We start from the raw sequence: 26308 nt of genomic DNA, 5'->3' as shown, positions 1-26308 counted from the left end.
CCCGCACCGAAGCCGAAGATTCGCCTTCGGAGGCGGCAGCTCTGAGAGCCACGATTCGTTCTAGGATCAGAAGATTCGTCAGTTGGAAGGTAAGGAGAGTGTTAGTGATCAGTGCAGTGTCCCCAGTGTTGTGGAGGGTGCGTCTGACCGGCTCCTTAGTGCCTCTAGGCCTAGACCTCTTCCAGACTCCCAGTTCCAGTGGAGTAGGAAAGTCGAAAGCCGCAAGAGGGCTAGGAAGAACCCCCACCGGTCAGGCGTCCCCTCGGCAGATCCTGAAGTACGCTCCCAGGCTGCCTCGGATCGCTACAAGAAGCAGCTACTACGCCAATGCTTCTCCTCTTCGTCGTCTCCCTCTCCGAAGAGAGGTTGGAACTCCCCGGATGCGTCGCGCCCGTTGAAGAGGGCTTGGAAGGCTCCCTGCAGTCCTTTGCTTCTAGTCCGGAGGTTTTCCCGGAAGAATCGTCGGTGGAGGCGAAGAAACCCAAGAAATCCTGTGATCGTTCTTCTTCTCGCGCTCCGCGCTCGGCGCCTGCTTCCGAGGAAGAACAACAAGATTCGCCTACGAGAGTACTCGCGGGACTTCAAGCTCAGATCACGGCGCTAGCAGACTCTCTAGCAGTTAGATCACGCAGGAAGAAGGACGTTTCTCTTCCGATCAAGAGATCTAGACGCCCGCTCTTCAGAGGATCGTTCTCCTCGTTTTAGGCGTTTATCCTTCATATGGGGAGGTTTCGTATGAAGGTAGGGGCTCGCGTGAGCGCCCTTGCTCGCCTGGCTCTCTTTCGACTTCAAGGCGCCAAACATCGGTAGGACGCTCTATTGGAGAAAGAAGTTTTTTCTCCAGATTGGATTCCCGCTTCCGGTAAGCGCACTGCACCTGCTCATCACGCTATTTCTTCAACTCCCTCGCGTGAGACTTCTCCTCAGCAGCCTCAAGATTCTAGAAGGCGCCCTTATGCAAGTAGGCGTTCTTCGTCCAGATCTCACTCTCCTCGAGTGTCGGATCGTGACTTCTCTCCTGACAGGCATCAAGAGTCTGGTAGGAGTCGTGTGCATGATGACGGCCTGCTGTTAGCCCGCTCCCCGCAAGGTAGGCGCCAAGAGCCTACTGCACATCGTCTCCTAGTAGGCGCGTCGTCCTCTTTTAAGGCGTCATACTCCTGATTATTCTCCTCGGGGCAGACAACAAGAGTCTTTCAAGCGCCCTTCTCCGTGTAGGCGCTTCTCCCCGCTTCTAGGCGCACTTCTCCTGACCGTTTGTCTCTTGGTAGACAACAGGAATCTCGGAAGCGCCCTTCTCCAAGTAGGCGCTCGTTAGCTTTGAAGCGCCCTTCTCCTGAATGTTAACCTCTTGTTAGACGTCAAGAGTCTCCGCAAGTCAGCCTCTCCTAGTAGGCGCATTTCGCCTTCCAGTCGAACTTCCGTTGATCGTACGCAACTGGACAGGTATGGAGAGCCGCGCAAGCGCTCTGCTCTCGATAGGCGCTCTTCTCCTGGCAGCCGCTCGCCTCGGGATAGGCGCAAAGAGGTATGTAGGCGCTCGCCTCCTCGTAAGCGCCCTGTGGATATTTCCGAGGATTCTCGGAGTAGGAGCCCTACCTCTCCTTCGCTGAGATTCCGTCTACCTCGAAGAGGGAGTCTCATCTTAGACATCCCAGATCTTCTCTTCATTCTCCAGTGGATGTGAACTCTTCTAAGAGAGGGCGTTCTCCAACCTCTCGCTCAACTCCTACTAGGATCCCTTCGTCACCTAAGGATCTTCCGCGCTCGCCTCGACAAGACGTCCTAGAAGGTTCGGATGAGGAACCGAACACTTCTGCTGCTGTGTCTTCTTACAAGAAGCTTACAGAGCTACTTTTGCAAGTTTTTTGGGGATTCCCTTTCTCCTACGGCTCCTCCTTCTCCTCACTCACTTTTTTCAACGGCGAAGACAGCGAAGAGTTCTTCTTGTGTGAGGATGAAGCCAACTCTTTCTATGAAGAAGGCACTGAGGAGTTTTTGGTTCCTGGATGGCTTCCAAAGAAGAAGCGGGGAAAACGATGTTCGCTTTTCCTCCTTCGAAGTTATCAGGACGCGCTGGTTTCTGGTATGAAACAGGAGAAGTCCTTAGGATTGGGTCTACCGTCTTCGGCTGATTCGGATTTTTCGGCGCTGGTAGATTCGACAAGGAGAACTGCCCCTTAACTCTGCTAAGACGACTTGGGCAATGATGAATTGGATCACATGCTCAAGGCATGTTTAGAGTGCTAGAAGTATTTAACTTCCTTGATTGGTTGTTGGGAGTCCTAGCCAAGAAATTGAAGTGCCAGAGTCAATTTCGCAGAAGATCTTATGGTGTTTTGTCTTGTATGGACAAGTCGTAAGAGACGGAGCGAGTGAAAATCGCCCTCCCTGTATGGGGCCGGGATCGTGAAGAAGAGGTCGGTTTTATTGTTCCTTCTTAACGAAGTCTGTCTCCCATGCCCAGAGGTCTTTCTTTGCTGTTTGCTCCTCTGTCTGCTCAGTTGTTCCCTAAACATCGAGTGCAGGACATTTCAAGATCACTGTCGGCCAAAGCCACCCAGGATCTTTTGGCACAGTCGGCAAGAAAACCTCGCCCTTCCTTCCCTACCAAGCTAAGAAGGAAAAGCAAGTGTTCGAGAACCCTTTCGAGGGGCGTCTTCATCAAGAACCTCTCACGTTTAGAGGTCGTAGACCTTCAAGAAGGGGGTAAGACTTTCGCCAAGTCTGTTAAAAGCCCCCAAATAACCTTGCAAGTCCTTCAAACAACGGTGGGCGCCAGACTCTTAGAGTTTGCAGAAGTCTGGGCCCAAAAAGGGGGCGGATCCTTGGACTTTTCCTTTCTATTTGAGAAGAGGTTACCTCATCCCTTTTTCTTTCTTCAAAGACTCCCTTGACTACCATCCCAAGGGAAACTGACGGCCAGGTACAGAGACCCCATCATGAATCAAGCTCTCCATCTAGCAGTAAGATCAGATGCTGGAGAAGGGGGCTATCGAACTAGTGACAGACCATCATTCATCGGGCTTCTACAACCGCCTTTTTCCTAGTTCCGAAGTCCTCAGTGGGGGATGGAGACCGGTGTTGGATGTAAGCGCCCTGAACTTCTTCGTAGAAAAGAAGAAGTTCACGATGGAAACGCCTTCTTGTTTCCGACACGGCATACAAACCTTCGGTCCTTTACAATAGGAAGATACTAGCGGCAGCTGGATAGGTCGTAAGCTTTCGAACAATGGGTTCGGTAGTTAACTGCTTGTCGACAGCGCGCGCGCGCGACTGGGAGGTAAACAAATCACTTTGCTTTCGGCCTCACAGTGGATGGACGTGTGTGTTCGCTCTCTGCCCGCTGCTCGTCGTTTGCTTTCTAGTTTGTTTGTAATTGTGTATGAAAGAGCTTGTAAGTACAGTTTTCTCTCTTATCATATTAATTACGCTGCAATTGAATTATGATGGAATCTCCACCCGCCTCGCTACCCCCCAATCCCAAGGAGACTTTGCGCCCGGGTACCGAAGGGGCGCAAATGCGGGAAGTTCAGATCATTCCCCGAGATTGACCCTCATGTGTTGTGTGCTCGGTGCCGGGGGCGCGAATGCACCGGGCCGCGAGCCCTGTGATGTTTTGTATTGACTGGTCGGAGAGCGCAGTGGACATTGTATGAGGGCAGGAAGAAGCGAAGGCCTCCAAAGGAGTCGTCGGGTGGAATCAAGCTTCTCCGCGCGACCTCCTTTGGTGACGGACACTTCGTCTTCTTTCCTGCCGCCCGCTCAACTTCCACGTCTCGCGCCTTCCCCTTCGGGGGCGGTGTCTAGGTCCTTCTCCTCTCCCGATGTGTCGAGTGTGGAGGAGGGCGCTAGATACCCCGGACGTAGAGTTTGTATCTGGGTCCTCTATCCGCTCGTCTTCGCGCGAGCGGGTAGAGGATCCTCCTAATCACCCGACTTTTGCCTCCTCAGGTGCGGTTGCCGTGAAGGATGACCTCGGACAGGTGTGGGCATCGTTGGGACTGCAGGGCGTGCCGAGTGTCAGGGGCTGCTCTATCATCTCGCTGGCTCCGTGGCGGTTACGCATGCTACGGTCACAACCACCACCACGACCCTGACAACACCTGGCTACGCGTCACCTCCTCACCTGGTGTACACCCAGCACGCGGTCTCTGTGACACCCACAAACATCGGTGCAGGGGCCAGTCGCCGTAACTCGGGGAGTGTGATGCCGCCACCTGGGTTTGCCGTGCTGCCGCGACCGGACTTCATGTGCCCGAAGAGCTCGCCCCTGGAACCTCCCACCAAGGTACCCCCGATGACGTCTGTGCCGTTGGTTCGGCCAGCTGTATCTGCCGTACCTGACCGTGACCACCGCTGCTGTTTCCTGTTTTTTCCTGATCCTGCCGTGTCTGCTGCCGTCCCTGTGATGCCCGCACCTGCCGATGTTGTTCCCGTTCCGGGCGCCGCCGCTCCCGATGCCGGTCTGTTCGGCCAGGTACGTCCGGGCCCTGTTTTGCTTCGGCAACAGCAGCCCCGGCTCCGTCCTGGATGACAGACCTGACGTCGGTCCTGAGGAGGTTGACGAAGAAGAAGAAGAGAGGAGGAAGGTGTCGTCGTCGTCTTCATCGTCTTCTTCGTCGTCGTCGTCTGCCGCCTCTTCCCTTCTTCTTCTAAGGCTCCCCCGCCTAAGAAGAAGAAGGTCGCCTCCCCCCCCCCCCTAAGAAGTCTCCTTCGGGAGCTTCTAAGGGCCCGTCTCGCTCTGGTGAGACGGGGGTTTTCTTCGCTGGTCGCCCCTGCTCCTTCGGAGCAGGACCCGTCTCTTCTCCCGCAAGGAAAGAAGACTACTGGGGACCAGAGGGGTGCCGGCTAACACCGGCACTTCCTCACCTGCTGTCAGTGGTTCGGCCACAGCAGCAGGATCCGGCTCGGCCGCTCGTTCGCGAGAGGTACCGAGTGTACGGTCGCCTACCAGCGACCGTGCAGCCAGGAACCAGACCTCTGAGGTCCGCTCAGCGTCAGGTTCAACCGGCACGGAGCGGAAGACTGGTACAGCCGCTCACGCGACTCTCACCAGACCAGCTCTCGCTCTCGCGGCGAGCAGCTGGCTACCCGGGCGGACGTGACGGTCCATGACCGGCCACGGGCTGAGGCTGGGAAGAGGTTCCCCCCGTTCGCCGGCACCAGCCACGGCTGGTACCAGCGAACTGACGCACCGTGGGAGGACGCACCGGTCTCACCGTGACAGTGGAGCTCGCCGGTCGCCTGACCGTCGCTCTTACAGAGAGCGATCGGGTACGGTAAGCCCAGCACCAGCTCCTCTGACACACGAGACCGGGGCCGCTGTTCTCGGTCCAGCCGTTCTCCACAGCGAGACGGCTCGACTAGGTCTGCAGCTCGATCGCCACCGCGGGTTTGACGATCGCCTGCAGTCCCTCAAGCCCGCTGGTTCTGCCAGTGAGCGAGGAGAGAGCGTCAGGTCTGCCTCTCCCATACCTTCAACCTCCTCGGGTGACACCGGGAGGGGCGAGGTATTGAGGAGTGATCGTGAAGGGTGCGCCCTTCAGGATCCCGCACGTCGGCGTACGTACCAGGCTCGGTTCTCGGACCAGCCAGGTCTTACGCACAGGTGGTTGGAGGAGACCGAGAGGGGGCTGTCGCTGCTCCTCTCCTTGAGGGAGGAGGGTCTCGGGAGGTGCTCCTGTTTGAGGGACTGGGACGGTCCGACTCCACAGGATGCAGTCACTCCTGAGATCCAGAGGAACTTTGCCGAGGTTATTGCGCTGATTCGTCAGCACAACGACCTCGGGGAAGGATCGCCGCTCCCCCACCACCGAGCCCACGTCCCGGCTCGAGTCGTTCTGGGGCCCGAAGAGGGAACCCAGACCGACGGTGGGTTTGCCGCGGTCAGAGCTGGCTGACTCAGTGCTGGACCCAAGTTGAATCACTTGTCTCTGGACAGGACGGTTTCACTGAAGTCTGGCAGGTCTAAGCAAGCTACTTCCACCTCCCCTCTGCTACGACATCGGCGGTTTTACCGTGCCATCTGAAGATCCCGATGCCGCCCAAACACGGTGAACCCGGAGTTAGCGAGGCTGACTCCGGGTGTGTCTCTGCAACAGCTCCTGTCCGAGAACCTGTGGTTCTCGCAGCAAGAGGCACTAGGCCTGGAATCTACCGCCATGGCAGCTTTTCCAGGCCGTCTCCTGGCTAGATCTGTGGTCCCTCACAGTATCTAATGGTCGCAGCCAACTCTGGGGGAATTTCTCCCTGAAGATGACTCGGCCTTCAGGAGACTTTGCCAGTCTGGGGAAGAGCCATCTCTTTCCCTGCCCACCAGACGGTGAACCTGTGGGCCAACCTGGTTCTCCGACGAAGGGACGCTGTCCTTACTCGGGTTTCCAGGGCGGGCCGGGCGTGAAGCGGCATTGGGACTTCGAAACGGACCTTTACAGGAGTTCCACGTCTCTCTTCCCAGGAGAGTGGTGGACGCTGCGGTGGCCAGACGGCGCACTGAGGACAGTGACCGTCTGGTTCACCAGGCAGTCTCGAAGGCTTCTGGGCAGCCTCGGACTGCGGCCAAGTCTAAGAGCTCGGCTAGCGCTTCCTCGGCTGCTAAGACGGTTGCTGCGTCGAAGCCCCGAGGAATGACTCTGTCTTCTTCGACTTCTGGCAAGGGGGGGGGCCGTAACCCAGCCCTTCCCTCCCAGCCCTCCTCATCCCGTGAGGCTCTGGGAAAAGTCGAAGAAAGGGGGGAAACGCTAGGGACGGCGTTCCCCCTCACCTGCTGCCGGAACGGAATTGGGGGGGTGCCTGGCCAGCCATTGGGCAACTTGGCAGCGCTACGGCGCCGAGACCTGGATTGTAGATGTCCTTCGGGAGGGATATCTATTACCCTTCGAATCTCGGCCACCCCTCACCTCCAACCCGGTCCAACACAACAGCAGTCGTACGTCCACGGGTCACCGAAGGACGTAGCACTCAGACAGGGAGATCAAGACCATGCTGAGCAAGAGAGCTGTAAGAGATCGTCACGGATCAGTCACCGGGCTTTTACAGTCGACTCTTCCTGGTGGAAAAGTCTACGGGAGGCTGGCGCCCGGTGATAGATCTCTCTCCCCTGAACCGGTTCGTTCGCCAGACCCGGTTCACGATGGAGACGGCACGCTCAGTTGCTCGGACTCCATCAGGGGGACGAACGATTTCATGCTTTCAGTGGACTTGAAGGATGCGTATTTCCAAATACCCATTCATCAGTCCTCCAGAAAGTACCTCCGCTTCATCCTCGACGGGGAAAAACGGTTGGGTACCAGTTTCAGGGCACTGTGCTTCGGTCTCTCAACCGCCCCACAGGTGTTCACGCGAGTGTTCACTCTGGTGTCTGCTTGGGCCCATTCGCACGGGATACTTCTGATGAGGTATCTCGACGATTGGTTAGTCCTGGCGAGCTCCCGCTCGCAGTTGCTACAGGACAGGGATCGAACTGCTCGAGTTCTGTCGCGATCTGGGGATCGTTGTGAACTTCGAGAAGTCCGATCTCGAGCCCAAGCAGAGGATGAAGTACCTGGGTATGCTGATCGACACGGTAGCAGGCGAGTCTTCCCCGCAGACTCCGCGGATCAGCAGATTCAGAGAGGCAGCCACCAGTTCCTGTCTCGGCAGGAACAGGTAGCTCAGCGATGGCAAGTCGTGATCGGACACCTGTCGTCACTCGAGAAGTTAGTCCCTCACGGGCGTCTTCACCTGCGGTCTCTTCAATGGAGACTAAAGGAGAGTTGGTCACAGGCGACGGATCCCCCAAGCTTTCCAGTGTCACTGACACAGGAGGTGAGGCAGGACCTAGCCTGGTGGCTCGACGACAGGAACCTCTTAAGAGGAGTGCCTCTGAGCACTCCCCCCCCGGACATGCAGCTGTTCTCAGACGCATCGACCGAGGGATGGGGCGCACACCTGGAGGAGTTGCTGACTTCAGGAGTGTGGGACGAGAACGACAAGCACCTTCACATCAATGTACTGGAACTCAAGGCAGCGTTCCTCGCTCTCCAAGAGTTTCAGGACCGCTTGATGGGACACTCAGTGGTGTTGATGTGCGACAACACCACGGTGGTGGCCTACGTCACAAAGGGGGGCCTAGTGTCTCTCCCGTTGTACCAGTTGACTCGGCAGGTGCACGAGTGGGCTCAGGCACACTCAATAGAGCTGTCGGCACGCTACATTTTCCAGGGAAGAGGAATGTAGTACAGACACGCTCAGGGCCGTCGGGATCAGGTGATAGGGACCGAATGGTCTCTACACCAGGACGTGGCGGAAAGGCTCTTCGACCTGTGGGGGCGACCAGTCGTGGATCTGTTCGCCACCCGGCACAACAGGAAGCTCCAGGTGTTCTTCTCGGCCGTGCCGGAACCCAATGGGCAGCTGCAGAGGACGCTCTTCAACACCCGTGGGACAACCTCTTCGCCTATGCCTTTCCCCGTTCAGCCTGATTTCGCAAGGTGATCAGTCGAGCGCTGGTCACCCCGAATCTCAGGATGATCCTGGTGGCTCCCAAATGGCCACAGGCATTTGGTATCCGGACCTGCTGGCTCTTCTCGCAGGAGAACCGAGAGAGATTCCCCTTGGCACAACCTTCTCGCCCAGCCACACGTCGAGCGGTACCACCGAGCAGTCCAGTCCCTAACGTCTTCACGGCTGGCTGTTATCCACCATCTCTTGCGAACGAGAGGCTTTTCTCGTAGCGCAGCAACAGAGATGGCTGGAAACGTCCGTCAGTCCTCTGCAGCTGTGTACCAGGGGAAGTGGGCCGTCTTCTGTGGTTGGTGTCGTAGACGGGGTCTATCTCCTCTCAGAGCCACTCTTCAGCAGGTAGCGGATTTCCTCGTGTTTCTTCGCCGAGAGAAGCTCCTTTCAGTCCCCACAGTTAAAGGATACAGGAGCCGCCTTGGCGCTCGTCCTGAAAACTGAGGGGGCTGGACATCTCGAACTCGTTCGAGATCTCCTTGCTGATGAGGAGCTTCGAGAGGTCTTGCCCACCCAGGGAACTCAGGCCCCCCTGCGTGGGACGTGACTCTCGTCCTTAGGAGTCTGACTCGAACACCGTTCGAGCCACTCCGAGGAGTCGTCAGACAGGGATCTGACCCTCAAGACCCTCTTCTTGCTGGCCCTGGCAATCGGCGAAGAGAGTAGGGGAACTTCATGGTCTTTCCTATGATGTACGACACTCCAGGGGATGGGGGATCCGTGACGCTCGATTTCGTCCGAGAACTTCGTTGCGAAGACTCAGAAAACCGTCAGTCCCTGATGACAGGTTCGAGTCATTCACGATTCCCTCCCTATTGGACTTCACCGATAATGATGCGGATGAGATGCTGCTTTGTCCTGTGAGGGCGCTACGGCGCTATCTGAAGAGAACTCGACACCTCAGGCCTGAGTGTCGACGCCTCTTCGTTAGCACCGGGGTCACCAAGAAAGAAGTATCCAAGAACACTCTTTCATTCTGGCTGCGTGAGGTCATCAGGAGGGCGTATGAGGCTGATGGTAGTGACGACATCCGTACGTCCCGTCCGAGAGCTCACGAAGTCAGAAGTATTGGCCCCTCGTTGGCGTTTTCGCAAGAAACTTCTCGTGGCGCAGGTCTTGAAGGCAGGGGTCTGGTCTAACCAGACTACCTTTACGTCCCTTCTACCTTCGGGATATTGCCCACAGGTCCTTGGATACCTTTTCCTTGGACCCGTGGTGGCTGCTCAACAGTTGTGTAGAACTAACCCAGACCTCGCAGGCTGAACAGCATCGAGTCCTGGTGTGACTGTGTGGATGGATGTGTGAGTGAGTGAGTGACTGGCTCTCTCTTCCCATCTTTTCCTTCCCCTCTACCTGTGGGCAGAGGGCCATGGTCGTCACTACGCTGGATGAGGACGAGATGCAGGTGAGCTATATGACAGAGCCCCATCCTATCCTTTCACTAGGGATAGAGCAGAATATCCACCACTTCCTTCTACAAGGGGGGGGGAAGTGGATGCCTACAAGAGTCAAACCCATGACTTTATATTTGCTCCTGTACAGGAACAAGTTCTTGCATTGCTGGTACTAAGAGATGCGCATGCCCCTCTCTTAGTACTCGGTCCAGAGGTCTGACCATTGATCCTGCGGTGCACACCCGATCAATTCGGACAGAGGCTTGGATCCCTCCCTCGCTCTTACGACCAGGGAAGCTTCCAAGGTAGGGCGAACACCAGTCTGTTCACAAAAGACTCAGATTCCACCCACCAAGAAGTGAGTCTTCCTATTGTAAAAAGGACCGAAGGTTTGTATGCCGTGTCGGAACAAATGACAATTTGTCCAAAAATTGCATTTTTCCTAACTATACAAACCTGAGGTCCTTTTACACATAGCCCCACCCATCATGCCACCCCTCACTCTGCAGTTTGCTTGGGCCAAAGCAAAAGTGATTTGTTTACCTCCCAGTCGCGCGCGAGCGCGCCTGTCGGACAAGCAGTTAACTACCGAACCCTTGTTCGAAAGCTTACGACCTATCCAGCTGCCGCTAGTACCTTCCTATTGTAAAAGGACCTCAGGTTTGTATAGTCAGGAAAAATGCAATTTTGGACAAATTGTCATATCAGTGCTGGCAGCACTTCGTCCAGGGGACTGGATGGTTTCCTTGGATTTACAGGACGCTTACTTCCACGTACCGATCCATCCTTCCTCGAGGAAGTTTTCTCAGATTCATGATGGGGGGGAAAATTTTTTCAGTTTCAGGGCTCTGTGTTTCGGCCTCTCGACGGCCCCTCAAGTGTTCGAGGATTTTGAGGAATGTGGCTCTGGCTTCATTTGAAAGGGGTGAGGATATCCATGTACCTCGACGATTGGCTAATAAGGGCCAATTCAGAAGATCGTTGTTTGAAGGACTTACAAGTAACTTTAGAATTGACGAAGGCTTTGGGACTTCTCGTCAATTTCAAGAAGTCGTCACTAATTCCCCGAGCAAGAGTGTGTGTATCTCGGGTGGGATACAGATGAACTCTCTGAGTTTTCGGGCTTTTCCCTCGCAGGAAAAGGAAAGGATAGCCCGAGGATTTCGAGAGAGTAACAACCTTCTTAGGGAAAGAAGTATGCACAGTGAGGGAGTGGATGAGTCTGCTGGGGACGCTCTCCTCGCTGGAGCAATTCGTTTCCCTAGGAAGGTTGCACCTGAGACCGATCCAATTCTTTCTTCATCGGAAATTGGAGTCGTCGTTCTCAGGATTTGACGTTCTCCCTGTCGTTATCCCAGGACATCAAGAAACATCTCTTATGGTGGACAGATCCCAACCTCTTTGCGAAGGGACTGTCTCTTCAATCACAGACCCCCAAACCTGGTGTTGTTCTCCGACGCGTCGGACAAGGGGTGGGGTGCAACTCTGGGAACCAGCGAAGTGTCAGGTACCTGGGTGGGGGACCAGGTAGCCTGGCACATCAACAGAAAGGAGGTTGATGGCTGTGTGGTTGGCTCTGAAGGCTTTCGAGCCCAAAGTCAGAAGATCGGTAGTGCAGGTCAACGCGGACAACACTACAGCTCTGGCATATATCAGGAAACAGGGGGGGACGCATTCCTTCTCCCTGTACGAGACAGCAAGAGACCTTCTTCTGTGGGCAGAAAGAAGGAATCAAGCTTCTCACCAGGTTCGTGCAGGGAGAAAGGAATGTAAGAGCAGATCTCCTCAGCAGGAAAGATCAGTCCTTCCACAGAGTGACCCTTCATCTGGATGTATGCTAGAGCCTGTGGAAGTTATGGGGCAGGCCACACATAGACCTCTTTGCCACGTCAAAGAACAAGAGGATGGATCCTTACTGCTCTCCGATATCGGATCCAGAGGCATTAGCAATAGATGCTCTTCTTCTAGACTGGAACGGACTCGACGTCTACGCGTTTCCCCCCTTCAAGATCCTGGGGCTAACCATCAAGAAGTTCGTAGAGTCCGATTCAACGAGAATGACCTTAATCGCTCCCTTTTGGCCGGCCCAAGAATGGTTCACAGAGGTACTGGAATGGTTGGTGGACCTTCCAAGATCGCTCCGCGCTAAGGAGCGATCTACTCAGACAACCCCACTTCGACAGGTACCACAAAAATCTCCTCGCTCTCAGTCTGACTGGCTTTCAGACTGTCCAAAGTTTGTCAGAGCGAAAGGCTTTTCAGCAACAGCTGCTAAAGCAATCGCAAGAGCGAGGAGACTTTCCACCTTGCGTGTATACAGTCAAGTGGGATGTCTTCAGACATTGGTGCAAGAGGAAGAACATTTCCTCTTCCAGTACCTCTGTGACCCAAATTGCAGATTTTCCTTATTTTCCTCAAAGAAGAATGTCATCTGGTTGTGTCAACTATTAAGGGATACCGCAGTATGTTGGCGGCGGTATTTCGGCATAGAGGCTTAAAGATATCCGATGATAAGGACTTGCATGATCTTATTAGATCATTTGAAACCATTAAGCGTCCTCATGTGGTACCAAACTGGAATCTAGACGTAGTTCTACATTCCTTGGATCGTCTAGATTCGAACCTCCTAGCTTAGCCTCTTTCAAGGATCTGACGAAGAAGGCTATCTTCCTTTTGGCCCTTGCGTACAGCTAAGAGAGTGAGTGAGCTCCAAGCTATTGAGGGCAATGTAGGGTTTAAGGAAGATTCTATGTGTGTTCGTTTCTTCCAATTTCCTTGCAAAGAATGAAAACCCATCACGGCACTTGGCCCAGGAGCTTTGAAGTTCGTAGTTTTCTTTTCTATGTAGGGGAAGAGCTGAAAGAACTCTTTGCCCTATGAGTATTATGAAGTATTTTTTCCTTAAGAGAAGGAACAACTTAAGGCTAATCAAGATGTCTCTTTGGTGCTCTGTAAAGGACCCCACTCGGCCCATGTCGAAGAATGCTCTTTCCTTTTTTCTGAGAAGCCTTATTACAGAGGCACATGTTGCTTGTAAAGGAAGAACATTTTTAAACTACTGAAAGTGAAAAGCTCACGAGGTGAGAGCCATCGCAACTTCGCTTGCATTCAGAAAAAACAAAATATGTCTGTGCGGAACTTGATGGAGGCGACTTTTTGGTGAGATGCCCAATCGGTTTTCGCAAACCAACTACCTACGTGATGTAAAAATCACATATGATAAATGCTTCGCCTTGGGTCCTTTCGTATCGGCGGATTCGGTGCTGGGCAGGGAGCTGAAACTTATCCTGTGTAAATTTTTTATATGTTACCCTATATTTTATATTGTTGTTTTTTGGTTGTTCTGAAAGAGGTTTTGGCAGGAGGCACCTCTTTTTTTTTCGTCGTAATTTAACCCTTTGTATTTTGGTTAGGTGGTCTGGTGGGTTTTGGCTCCTTGCAGAGGTAGTGGTAAGGATCTGTTAGGTAAGCGGACAAGGTCCCTCTAACAGCATCCGACTTGGATTCTACCACAATAGGGGATCACATATCCCAGTGGTAGATCCGAGAGTCTTTCAGCATCAGTCCACCGTCCTAGCTGTAGCTCTCCAGGCAATGCAGACTCAGAGATAGTATCTATGAAGTCTTCATCCTGAAAAGGTGAGAACCAAGGATTTTATATCCTACAACATTAGTTGTTTCCCGTCTTACCTGTATTATTGAGCTGTCTCTTACCCTCCACCAAGGGTGCCAATCAGCTAAGTATATATCTGTCAGGGAAGTTCATGTACAAAAATGATATTGTTAAACTACAATAAAGTTTTGTACATACTTACCTGGCAGATATATACGATTAATGGCCCACCCAGCCTCCCCTCAGGAGACAGGTGGAAGAGAAAAATCTGACAAGCTTACGGGAGTGGTTCGTACAATCCGCCACCCGCAGCGGCGGGTAAGGTAAACCACCTGACCTACCTGTCGCGTGTGCCGCGAGATTTGAAATTCTGTCGGGAACGTCGGAGACTATAGCTAAGTATATATCTGCCAGGTAAAGTATGTACAAAACTTTATTGTAGTTTAACAATATCATTTTATGGGCCTTTTATCTTCATTTTATAGATATTTTGCTGCTTATATTAATATTAATATTTTAAAATGAGTAAATAATTGTTATAAGTATTGTAGGGGGCATATATACTTAAGAGTAACAATTGTAAAAGGGTATTAATCTAATATGCCTTAGGATGTTTTGGGATGAAGATTTGGGGTGTATTTTTGTTTTAAATTATATTGAATTGTTTTGTGTGATAATTTAAGGTATATTTTTGTTTATGAAATTTATAATGAAAATTTTCAAGTTTATGGATAGATTGAAGTCTAAACTTAATTTTTTATTGAGAGAATTCAGAGGCTAGTTTTTTATTTACTTTTTTTTTTCTTTTAAAGGTATCCCCTGCATTGCGTATGGCGTTGGAGCATTCTTCCTGATTCGCTGTGAAGAAAAAATATGTACTCCAGAAGGAACTGTAACAATTTACTTTCTGTATGAAGAGGATCGTGGGGCCATGCACTGAAATTTTCATAAATATGTCAAGTTCAGTTTAGTTGATTTAAGGAATGCAAGAAAGATGCAGAAGATAATTTCATATGGTCCTGAAGCATGGAATTTGCTTCAGGGTGTGTTTTGTGTGTACAAACCATTTGATATGACCATGTCGCACTTGAGAAAAGTCATTATAGGAAAGCTGACACAGGATCTAAACATGCTTGAGCCTCGACCTGCACTCCCTCACATTGTAATTGAAGGTGCAGTATACTTGTATATCCTTTAATGTCTATTGTTTTACTGTTCTGTAAATTTGATATTCCTTATGCTCAATATACAAGCCCTGATATTTAATGCATACACATAGTTGACTGCTGATGGAGAAAGTACATATTAGATTATTTCAGGTTTAACAATTTTATTGATGTATGCTACTACTGGCAGAACTAGGTGATGAGAGGTATTTTCTTGGAGTGGACACCACTACGTTACTGCAGCTTAAAATGTTGATGGTCATTGACAATGACTCATTGTAGAATACGAATGTCATGATTTGAGCAGATTTTTATGAAATTATGTTGGTTATCCTAACGTTTTACTTAAAAAATGTCCACAATTTTTAATGCTCACTGTATATTGCCATTTTTGTTAATGTTCACCATGGTAAAGGAAATGCCATAACTTCAGAAATTTATTTTTAAGATTCTTAAGTGAACACTCTTTGTAACCATATGGTTATTCCACTTACAATATACTAGTACGTATGTTGTAACTGTTCTCAGAGTAAAACCAAGCTAAAAAACAAGACATAAACCAACAATTAATGCTTCCAGTAGCCTTTGCTCATTTCTTTTGCTTTATAATGATTATATGTTATATCTATTATCTGACCAATCCTTATTGTTCAATGTTTGCCCAACAATGAATAAGAGGGATATTTTTTTATGGTATAGTTGCTGCTTGTGTCCTCACAGTTGTTAATCTTATGTCTCAGTGGGGTTCCATATGACAGATTAATACAGTGGTACCTCGACATACGAAAGGCTCAACTTACGAAAAACTCGAGATACGAAAGCAAATACAAAGATTTTTTTGGCTCTACATACGGAAATAGTTCAAGTTACGAAAGGTTGTTGCTGTAAAGTCCCGAGATTCGCTCGGACCGCAGAGAACAATTTTAAAATTCGCACGCCGCCAACTGAGTAAACTCGCCACCATCCTCCTGCTCTCCCATTGGTTCCTGATGCTAGTCACCCCATAAGATCCTGCTCTCCTATTGGTCAGCATCTACCCCTTGTGCTCCATGTATTCTATTGGTAAAAGGATGCTGTAAATTGAAAAACTTATTCATGCAATACACTTAATAAAAAAAAAAAACATTTAGAATAGAAATGAATGGTTATTATACTGTTTGGTAGTTTCAGTAGTTAGATAATGAAAATTTATGGCTTACTGTGTGCTAGGAAAAAGTGATTGCTTGGCGATCGTTCGGTACTCGTAAGTGCTGGATGTAAACAGAAGTTTGGAAGTTTTTTTTTTGTTTGATTATTTATTATAGTTAATGGTTACTTAATAATTATTTGAAATGAGTACATGCAATACATTTAATAAAAAAATTGTGAATTAGATATCATAAAATATAAAATAAATCAGATTGCTATCATCGAAGCCAACAAATATGTATTTTCTAGAATTCTTCTTCTGTTTTAATATTATGTATATGTTTCATTATAGCTGTCAGTAACTCGGTATCTCCATTAGGTAAAGATAGAATAAAGAATAGAAATGAATGGTTATTATACTGTTTGGTAGTTTCATTAGTTGAAGAGAGATACTAATGAAAATTTATGGCTTACTGTGTGCTAGTTAAAGCGATTGCTTGGCGATCGTTCGGTACTCGTAAGAGCTAAATGCAAACAAACGATTGGAAGGTTTTATTTTTGTGTGTGTGTGTTTTATAGTTAATGATTAATTAATAATTATTTGAAATGAGTACATACTGATTATTTATACGTTTTATTGGCATATTCTAAGCTTTTAGCTGCTTAGGTTTAGATGTCAGAATCATAGACTAGGTTACAGTAGCAACTGCTAACATAGGCTAGGCTTATTGCTAAGGGACATATGCTAAAGTACTAATATATGCGGTAAAAATGGGGTTGAACATTACATGCAGTTGAATATTACTCAAGTATGCACAGTATTTTGCCTTTTTAGAGTCATATTTCTTCTGTCGGATCGGCGTCGTAACCCTAGAACATGTGTTGCAGGCCTGGAAATATAATTTACTGGGGTGTTTTTGTAGGGCTTGGAACGGATTAGGCATTTTACATGTAAAATGCGGTTCAAGATACGAAAAACTCATGATACGAAGGTCGCCTCAGAACGGATTAATTTCGTATCTCGAGGTACCACTGTATTGAGAATTCTCTCATGGCTGGTCTAAGTGGGTATACTAGTGCCATTGTTGGTACAGTGATGGACCATAAAAGGATTCAAGGCAGGGAGGTGTTTTAACCCGCATTAGAGCAACTTACCTTGAAAATTATGATTCGCTGTTCTTCCACAAATGTGGCTAAATATGGAATGACAGGTTACAAAAGACTCAAGTTTCCATTTCACATCTCCTTTTCTGTCACCTTCCACAACAAGACAATTGCAAATCTAAAGATGAATCTTATCTAAAATTATGCCATCGAAAAAGTCTTCCTACTATAAGAAATTGAATAGACCACTAAAAGAGACTTAATATGACCAAGTCTACATCAAGTAAACCACCTCTTACAAGAGCTTTATATTCTACATGTGGTCAGCCAACTAAAAAGTCCTCTCCATATTGGTATCTTTTGATATCTTACAGTGGAATTGTAAAGGACAGAAGAGAGCAGTTTTCTTTATTAAAGAAAAATATATATATATGTATGTATGTATTTATATACATATACAGTAGTATAAACTAATATATGTATATATATATATATATATATTATATATATATATATATATATATATATATATATATATATATATATATATATATATATATTATATATATATATATATATCTATATATATATATATATATATATATATATATATATATATATATATACACACATATATACATACATATATTATTTATATATATATATTATTATATATTATACATATAGTATCTATATTATATATATATGTATATATAATATATACTATTATATATACATGTATATATGTATATATATATATATGTATATATATGTATATATTATGCCTGAGGCATAATATCTAAAGACTCTTCTCCCAAAACTTCCAAAGACAAATCAATGGAAGCATAGGAAGGAGACAAATCTGACAAGGAAGGAGAAGAAAGGATAGAAGCAGAACAATGAGGAATCTGAGAAACAGCCATTTGAATTTGAGGAAGTGAAAATCCTTTCCAAGATGGTGGCTCTTGATTTCCCCTTATGTTGCTTCTTCTTGGTAACTCTCATCTAGGGCAGGGTTTAGTCACATTACAAACATTTGATCTGCACTTACTACATGTTGATAATGGGTCAGTCTCAAATGAAGCTAGAAAATTTGAACAAGGGTAGATGCCCACACTAGGACATGTTCTCCGAGGCTTATGGAAACTTGTAGTTGGGTTTTGGGATTACATGTAGTACATGGTAAAAACCAAAACATGCACAACAAATGCCAAAAATACTAAGCACAATTCTGCACCAAAGAAACATGGGCAAAATGAAAAATTACCGGCTTGGAGAGGGAGGAAGACAGTAAGGACCTCTCTTGAGGCGGTAAGAATAAAAACTGATACGCCACAAGATTGAGATAGGGTGGCTGCTTGCTTCATATCTTGCCTCTGTGACAGATGCCAGATGCCACCAATTCCTGGCATAAACAGTTTCTATTGTTTTTTACTGGTTTCCAGCTTGCACAAGAAGATGTATCCAAATTTTATTACCCAGGTTTGTTTGTTATGAAAAATTCATATTAATTTAAATTTCTCATTTTGTTTGTAATGAAACAGTGTCCAAGAATAATTATAGAAGATTGTAGATTCTTTTGTTGCTGTTTTGCAGGAAATACAGCAGAAGATCTTGTTGTGGTCAAGAAGGAAAACTATGCTGACCACCCACTAGTTATTGGTCCAAGGTACCAAGCTGATGATTATAAGCTTTCCTATGCAATTCACTTGCATAAAAACATATCAGGTAAGTTTTCTGTTTTCAGTTGCTATATTCCATGCACAGGGTTACTATTTAATGTGTGCCTCACAAACCACTCTAGCTGGTGCTTAAAGTTACTTGCAGCTTCATTTGGGCCTCAGCTACAATGCATTCTGTCTTTTACAATTGCTCCCTTCTCGTTAGTCTCTTTCTACTGGGCTCCCCAGCTGTAGAAATGACTGTGAATTTGTTAAATAATGTAAGTTTGATGCAGTGTTATGGTGTTTTGTTGAACTAATGGAAGTTGATGCAGCGTTTTGGTGTGATTTTGTTGTACTATTGTAAGTTTGATGCAGTGTTAAGGTGTGGTTTTGTTGAACTAATGCAGGTTTGATGCAGTGTTATGGTGCTACATTAGTAATAATTATTTGATGTGTTACGTGGAGAAAAACAAAATGAAGTTCCTACTGTATGATAATATTAAACTTAATATTGTACATGTTATGTCTGATGCCAGGAATTGTATACTATAGTGTAGGATTCTTTTACTTAATCACCCAGCATCTCGGTGATTGTTTAACATCTGGGTGTAGTGAGGCAGAATAAGTTCTGCAAGCAACCATAATGGAAATTCAAAAGCAATTGAGTATGACAGTCAATTGGTCCTCTCATAGAAAGGGGATGTACCTGGTATCTTAATACAGATACAGAAGCTCAAAGGCACAGGTAATGTTGTTTTTATAATAAAATGCAATTTTACATAATCCCATTAAGTGGTAACAGATTTAACCATGTAAAACACATCCAGATGCACGAAGTTGAAATATTGCAAAGAAAAAGCCAGCTTCACATGCTATGCTTATTCAGTGACGAGGGCATCAAGGTTATGATTAGTTGGTTTAAATGAAGAAAATTTTATTACCAACTTATTATTTATAAATACGTAGCCTGAATGAGGGAGATGTAATATTAGAAGCCCAGTCCTAGAAAAACTGGTGGAATTGGCCAAATTTTGTGAATATTTGGTTTTATTAGTAAGTAATTTGCAATGAAGGATGAATCCAAGAAAGTACAGTTAACCCAGCTCAAGAAGTGCAACAGCTGGTGTTCCAGGATATCTTTGTCACCTCCCTGCCAGGTATAAAAAGGGATGAATCATGAAGATTATGATGAGGGATTTAAGTTCCTCCTCATGGAAAGCACAATAGGTCCAAAACAAGTACACATCATGTTTTATGAGTGCACTCTCAAGGTAAAATTTGAAAAAGATGTTCTGACAATGCTAGTTACCCATTCCAAAAATGGCTTAGATCCAAATTATGGAAAGGTCAGGTAGGTTGAGAGTGTCCCAGCCTCATGCAAAGACCAGGCCAAATTTTGTGAATAATATTTCCTTTCATTATTAAGTGATTTGCAATTAAGGATGAACCCAAGAAAGTACAGTTAACAACCACAAGAAGTGTAACAGTTGATATTCCAGGAGACATTTGTTGCCTTTTTGCCAGGTAAACAAGGGATGAATTGTGAAGATCATGATGATTAAGGACCTACGTTCCTCCCCATAGAAAGTACAATAGGTCCAAAACACATTAAGTTTTTGGAGTCAAATCACAAAGTAAAACTTGAGAAAGATGTCCTGACAATGCCTGGTGCCCTCTCCAAAAATGTCTTGGATTCCAATTATGGAAAGATCATGGAGTATGAAATTGCCCTAACACATGACCCTTGATCCTAAGCATAGGAAGGTTCTCTCAGGATACTAACCTGTCAAAGACAATACGAGAAAGGGTTTTTAGACACTGGCTGATTCTGAAGACTTGTGTTGAGAACCAGATAAGGACAAAAGAATTCCATTCGATGGAGATGAGGCTTTGGGACCCTTCACAGGATACAGAAGACTGTTCTTGAGCAAGAGGTGGTAGGACAGGGATGACAAAGGGGTCAAAGAGAGAACCATCCCTGGTAGGTGACTGATTCTTAAGTGTAAGAGATCAGTCAATGACAAATAGTTTGAATGTGGTACTTTCCTTTAAGACTGTGTGGCTTCATGACACACTTTGAGCCAAAGTGACTAAGACTTGGTTGTTAGTTAAATCTAAAAGATTAATCTAACAGACTTAGCAAGAATGTAAAGTACAAAGATCAAGTTCCAGCTTGGAGGTGTCACTGAAAGTAGAAGAATGGATCTGCCAAAGTGATGAAAAGAGTAAATAAACTTTCTTTGCATTTGCAAAGTTCATGCTGTGTCAGGGAAGGATTAGAGATAAGGAAGAGCAAAAACTTAAGAGTGATAGCCAAGAGAGGCATTTCATAAACAAGGAATTCTGCTAGGACTGAAATCAAGGTCTTGAAGGACATCAACTCTGGTTGTCTCACCAAGCATCAATCTAGCTAACTTCACCTGGTAAAGGGCTTTGGTAGAAGATCTGCAAGGAGTGGTGATAGCCTCAGCAGCAGTGTCCAAAAAGTTTCTCTCTGATACTGTATAGCTGCATAACTGTCATGCATGATGGTGTAGTGTTTCTTGGTGAGGGTAAAGTGACTGGTAGTGCAACTGCTCCAAGTGAGAAGAAACCTGAGAAGCCATTACTGCTGAGGTCAGAAGGGAATGATTAGGGTCTTCTGAGAGCTTGCTGATGCCTGAAACCACCAAAACTTGTCTCAGCAGTCCAAAACGAGGAAATGTTTAGACAATGAAATTGTCCTGAGGCTGGAACATGGTATTGACTGCCTAAGCCACTTGGTCTAGCTATTGAGAATAATATTCCATCCCAAGGGTGAAATGTTTCATTCATGTGTCCGAAGGCTGAAATGTGTCATACACTCCCCAAGAATCTGGATCTAGCTATAGAGGATAATATAATGGAAGCTTGGTATTCATTGGTATGGCAAACATGTAGGTCTGCACAACTACGACATGGCCTTACAGATGTGTGGCAAACAGGTCTTAAGTGGGGTTTCTGCACACATGCCACAGAGCTTTGCAGATTTGTGGAGAGATCACTGACAGAACTTCTGAGAGCATCCAAACATGGCATTGTGGACCCTTGAAACCAACTGAGACCCAGTGGTAATGTACTAGATCTTCATGGTCAGCAGACAGAGTGGTTCTGACCTTGCAACAAAGTTAGAGAGTCTCTCCTGTGTCCAGCCCTCCTCAGATACCACCTACTCCTTTGCCTGGCTCCCATGCTTCCAAACCAGATTGCTTCGCCAGCCTCGAGGCCAAGTTTGACTGTAAGTTTGGGCTTATTGTAATACTTATAGGAATAAGTTTGGACTTATTGTAATACAGGGGCCCATTTAGGGGAATCAGTGAGTGTCCTTATGACAAAATAGTCCTTATGGACAAAATAAATGCGAGAAGTGCCAGTAAAATGATAGTGGACGAGGTGGCTGCCTGTCCCACTGACTGTCCTAGGTAAAGGTCAGTGCTGTGTTCCCTTAATCCTTGGAGAAGGCATACTGGAAGCCCTAGGCAGGTTGGTGAGGTCTGACCACAGATATTCGCCCCCTCAGTCATACCTATTGCGTCCCAGGTAGTGACAAAAGACAGCCACTGGAAAGGCGCCTCAGATGTGCATCATCTCTCCTTAAGTTTTGGAGATTCCAGTCCTAGTAGGAGGTGCCAGTGGTGCCTCTTGGATGAGGCCTGCCCCCTGGAGAGGCCTTTGATGTATAGGGACCAGTCTCCCATGCTACCAAACAAAAGGTTTTCAGAGAACCTTCCTGTAGCCCTCAACCTTCTTGCAGCACTTGGGACAGCCCAGAACGCTATTCTTCAGCTAAGTGCCAGTGTTTGGCACCTAGGCATTCATCTTTGTCCTTCAAGAGCTTCTCATCATTTTCCAAGGACCCTTCTTCTCGTGAGCGCCCACGCACCTCGACTGAGCACCTATTAGGGTCTGAGTGCCCCACAGTCTCCGAGCATTTTGCGGCACCTAAGTGCCCATCTTAAGTCAAACACCCAGTATCAGCTGATTGCCTGTGCCAGTTCATGTTGGTTTGGCATCTTCTTCCAAGTACCCAGCACCAACTCTGGCATTCTTTACTCCTTCTAGTCCATTACCTGGTACGGGCCTTCCAACTTTAGTGGAATGGGACCCATCATTAGCTCCTATCTAGCATCAGTTGGACAGAGTTTTGGGACTCATCCAGAAGATTTTTTCATCAGTCAAAGCTCCTATGGAGCCTTCCTTGTCCCTGATTTCTTCGGATGAGGAAGATCTAGTCCAGGACTCTTCCCCATCAGCCTACGCATCCTTGCTTAGGTATCTTCACTCCAGCAGCTCCTGCTTCTCTGGCTTCATCCTTCATGATGAACAGTCAGCCACCAGATTTAGCCAGACTACCTAAAATGGTTCTGTTATCCTTGTCAAAAAAAACTTTTTTTGTGAAGTGGAAGGTTGGCTTTCTGAAAAGAGAGAACAAGGCAAGGCTTCCTTTAGCGTTCAGCCTTCTCGTCTCTCACGCAGAAGGTATCTGTCATACGCTATGGGAGAAGTTCCTTTCTTGGGAGTGGCTGTTCCCTCCCAAAAGGACTTCTCCATGCTCATCAACTCAGTGCGTAGGTCTGTCTTCTCCTCTGCCAAAGTGATGTTTTCTACCTTGGAGATAGATTATTTGCTCAAGAACCTGTTTAAGGTATTTGAGGGTTTGAGCTTCCTCGATTGGTCTGTGGGAGTGTTAGCCTTGAAGGTTCACGAATTTTCCTCACTGCCAGAAGACAGTGCTGTGGATCTGCTAAGTGTAGTACTCTCTTGTGCCAATGAGACAGGGATGACTCACAGGAGTTGACATCCCTCTAAGCCATGGGCATTCTTAAAAAGAGATAGCCCTGGGTTTCTTTTTTACCTCTCAACAGACACCACCTGTCTCTGCAGGCCACAGTTAATGAGATTGCATTGCATCTACAAAGAAATTGATGCAAGACCTTCTACTGCATCTGCTAGATGCCCCAGGGAGTGGGGCCACTTTCAGCACCAAGTCAACCTCACCTCTTCAACCGCAGTGCTTTTGAGGTGGCAGGCATAGGTTGCAATCGAGACCTTAAGCAATGGTTCATTTCGCCTCGCAAGCTACTAAGAAATCCTCCTCAAAGCCTTCCACTCATAAGTGAGGATTCAGTCTTCCATGACCCCATGGGTGCCAGATTCCAGATCTTCTGGGTGAAATGGAGTGTGAAAGGGACAGAACAATAGATAGTGAAAGTTCTGAAGGAGGTGTACCCCATCCCCTTCAAGGAGAAGCCTCCTTTGGTCAAAACTCCCATCGCATTGAGAGCCTACTCCATAGGATTGGAGATGTGTTCAGCTCTCGTGGAGGAAGTCTCTTCCCTCCTCAGAAAAGGGGCAAAGAGGTAGTGGTCAAGAATGTTGGGTCGAAAGAGTTTTACAGTACTCCCCCGGGTTTACACATGTCACATTTCTGTTGTCCACTTTGTCACAGATTTTTGTGGAACATTACATATTCACTTTTCCATGGGGAACTTTCACTAATTTGCTCTTTCTTTGTAGGGCAACACTATTTATTCACTAATTATGGTATTTTTTTTAATGTGTATGTGACTGAATACTAATTTTATGATAAAAATGATTTGCAGCATACTTACAATGTAGTTATGTATCTATTAAGCTCATTCCAGGTTGGGCTCCATACTTATCGTAATAGGTATCTGATTCTCTCTCTCTCTCTCTCTCTCTCTCTCTCTCCTCTCTCTCTCTCTCTCTCTCTATCTCTCTCTCTCGTCTCTCTCTATCTTCCTCCTCTCCCCTCCTTCTCTTCTCCTCCTCTCCCTCCTTCTCTCCTTCCTCTCCAACTAAGGGTAATGAAAGTGTATTTGAAATATTTATTGTAAAGATTTTTTATGATAAAGCAAATTGTACCAATATTTAAAATGTTCACTATTTCCATTTTATTTTGTCCAGTAAAAGCAGACTGGAAAGTAAAATTAAAATAATTAGCAAGTATTATAAATATTGTACAATATGCTTTATTATAAAAAAACTTTACAGTAATATCATTTCAAATACATCTTGCATTACCCTTAGAGGAGAGAGAGAGAGAGAGAGAGAGAATTGTACACCTAGCATGCTCAGTCTGTGGCCCAACTTGGAGTGAGCTTAATAGATACATAACTACTTTATAAGTACTATGCTGTAAATAATTTTTGTCATAAAAATGAATATTTAGTCACATACACAATATGAAAAAATACAGTAATTAGTGAATGAACAGTAATGTTAAGGAAAAAAAATTGTGAATTAGTGATAATTTTAAAAGGAATAATACTTCAGTACTATGAGAGAAAATTACTTATGTATACAGCAAAGGTTTAACTTGATTAGTTGTCAGACGTTCTGTGGGACAGATTTATTTTAATTTGTATTAAGATTTGTTTAATTTGTATTAAACATTAAATTTATAGATATTTTACTGTTTTACATTGATACTGGATTATTTTTTAGAATGAGTAAATCATTATTATAAGTATTTTAGAGTCACATATACTTGAGTAACAGCTGTAAAAGGGTACTAATCTAAGATGTCTTAGGATGTTTCGGGATGATATTTTGCGGTGTATTTTTGTTTAAAATGATATTAAATTGTTTTAGTCTGATACTTTTAGGGTATATTTGTGTTTGAACTATCCAATTAACCCTCTTACGCCGATTGGACGTATTAAACGTCGAGTCAAAATGTCTCCCGTATGCCGATTGGACGTACAGTGGGGCATCGCTTTATTCACGGATCAGTATTCACGGATCCAGTAATCACGGGTTTTTTCTTGGACCGTTTCTCATGTACATCACTGGTTTGAATCGCTGCATCACGGGTTTGTTGTGTTGCGTATGCAATGTTTTTCGGTAGGCTAACCCTCGGCCGTGGTCCGATAACTACCAACATTCATTTAAAGACTCATATAATGATATTAACTGACAATAAAGGTAATAAAACCAGGTAGGCTAAGCGTAGTTGCAGTGCGATAACCACCAACGTACACAAACATTCACATTATGATATTAACTTGACAAATAAAGGTAATAAAAACCATTCGTTACCATAATATATTATAGTCATATCTTCATAATAAATAGCCTATTCAAAGAATAATTCCACATCATTGCACTCAACTTATCGTCGGAGTGGCCAGCCACAAAATGTAAGCATATACCTTTACGTACGAAAATGGTTTATGTATACGGTTGCGTTAAAAGCGACATTTTTTGTTTGATAAACTTTTAGACATTTTAATATTTGTGGTAGTGTAATTACGAGTAGTAATAACATTAAGGCTAAAATTAATTCGAACTTCATTATTATTTTGGTAGTATTCGTATATAACTTCTCTGAACAATGAAGTCATACAAACACTATTTGTCATAGATTATCGTAAGTATTGCTGTTTGTTATTGGCGACGAAGCGTAAACGAAATACATAAAAGCATTTTTTACCTTATATATTATCGTCATATCTTCATAATAAAAAGGCTATTCGTGGAGTAATTCCATATCAGTGAAATCAATTTTATCTATGCGAGGCCAGCCAGCTGACAAAATGTACGTAAGTATATGAAAATCAAATTTATAAGTAGCGTTCACACCAAGATTATCTTTCGAAATTTTTATAGTACTATTCATGCTACGTAGTAATAATGTTTTTGGAATATACGTAACATTAATTTTCAATACAAAATATCATCGTTATTTTGGTAGTGAAT

The 26308-nt window shown here is 46.0% G+C and overlaps 1 protein-coding gene across 1 annotated transcript in view; it reads left to right on the top strand.

Annotated features, from left to right (window-relative positions):
• The window catches only part of LOC135222613 (pseudouridylate synthase TRUB2, mitochondrial-like), a 131159-nt gene that overhangs the window by 37681 nt on the left and 67170 nt on the right, over window positions 1-26308 (top strand). The window contains 2 exon segments of the mRNA XM_064260710.1: window positions 14319-14678; window positions 18501-18632. Coding sequence (XP_064116780.1) covers window positions 14501-14678; window positions 18501-18632 — 310 coding nt within the window. The 5' untranslated portion in view covers window positions 14319-14500.

The sequence above is a fragment of the Macrobrachium nipponense genome, chromosome 8 (genome assembly GCF_015104395.2).
Source record: "Macrobrachium nipponense isolate FS-2020 chromosome 8, ASM1510439v2, whole genome shotgun sequence".
In the NCBI taxonomy this organism is placed as follows: Eukaryota; Metazoa; Arthropoda; class Malacostraca; order Decapoda; family Palaemonidae; genus Macrobrachium; species Macrobrachium nipponense.
Note: the sequence above shows the minus strand (reverse complement) of the source record. Positions and strands in the feature narration are given on the sequence as shown.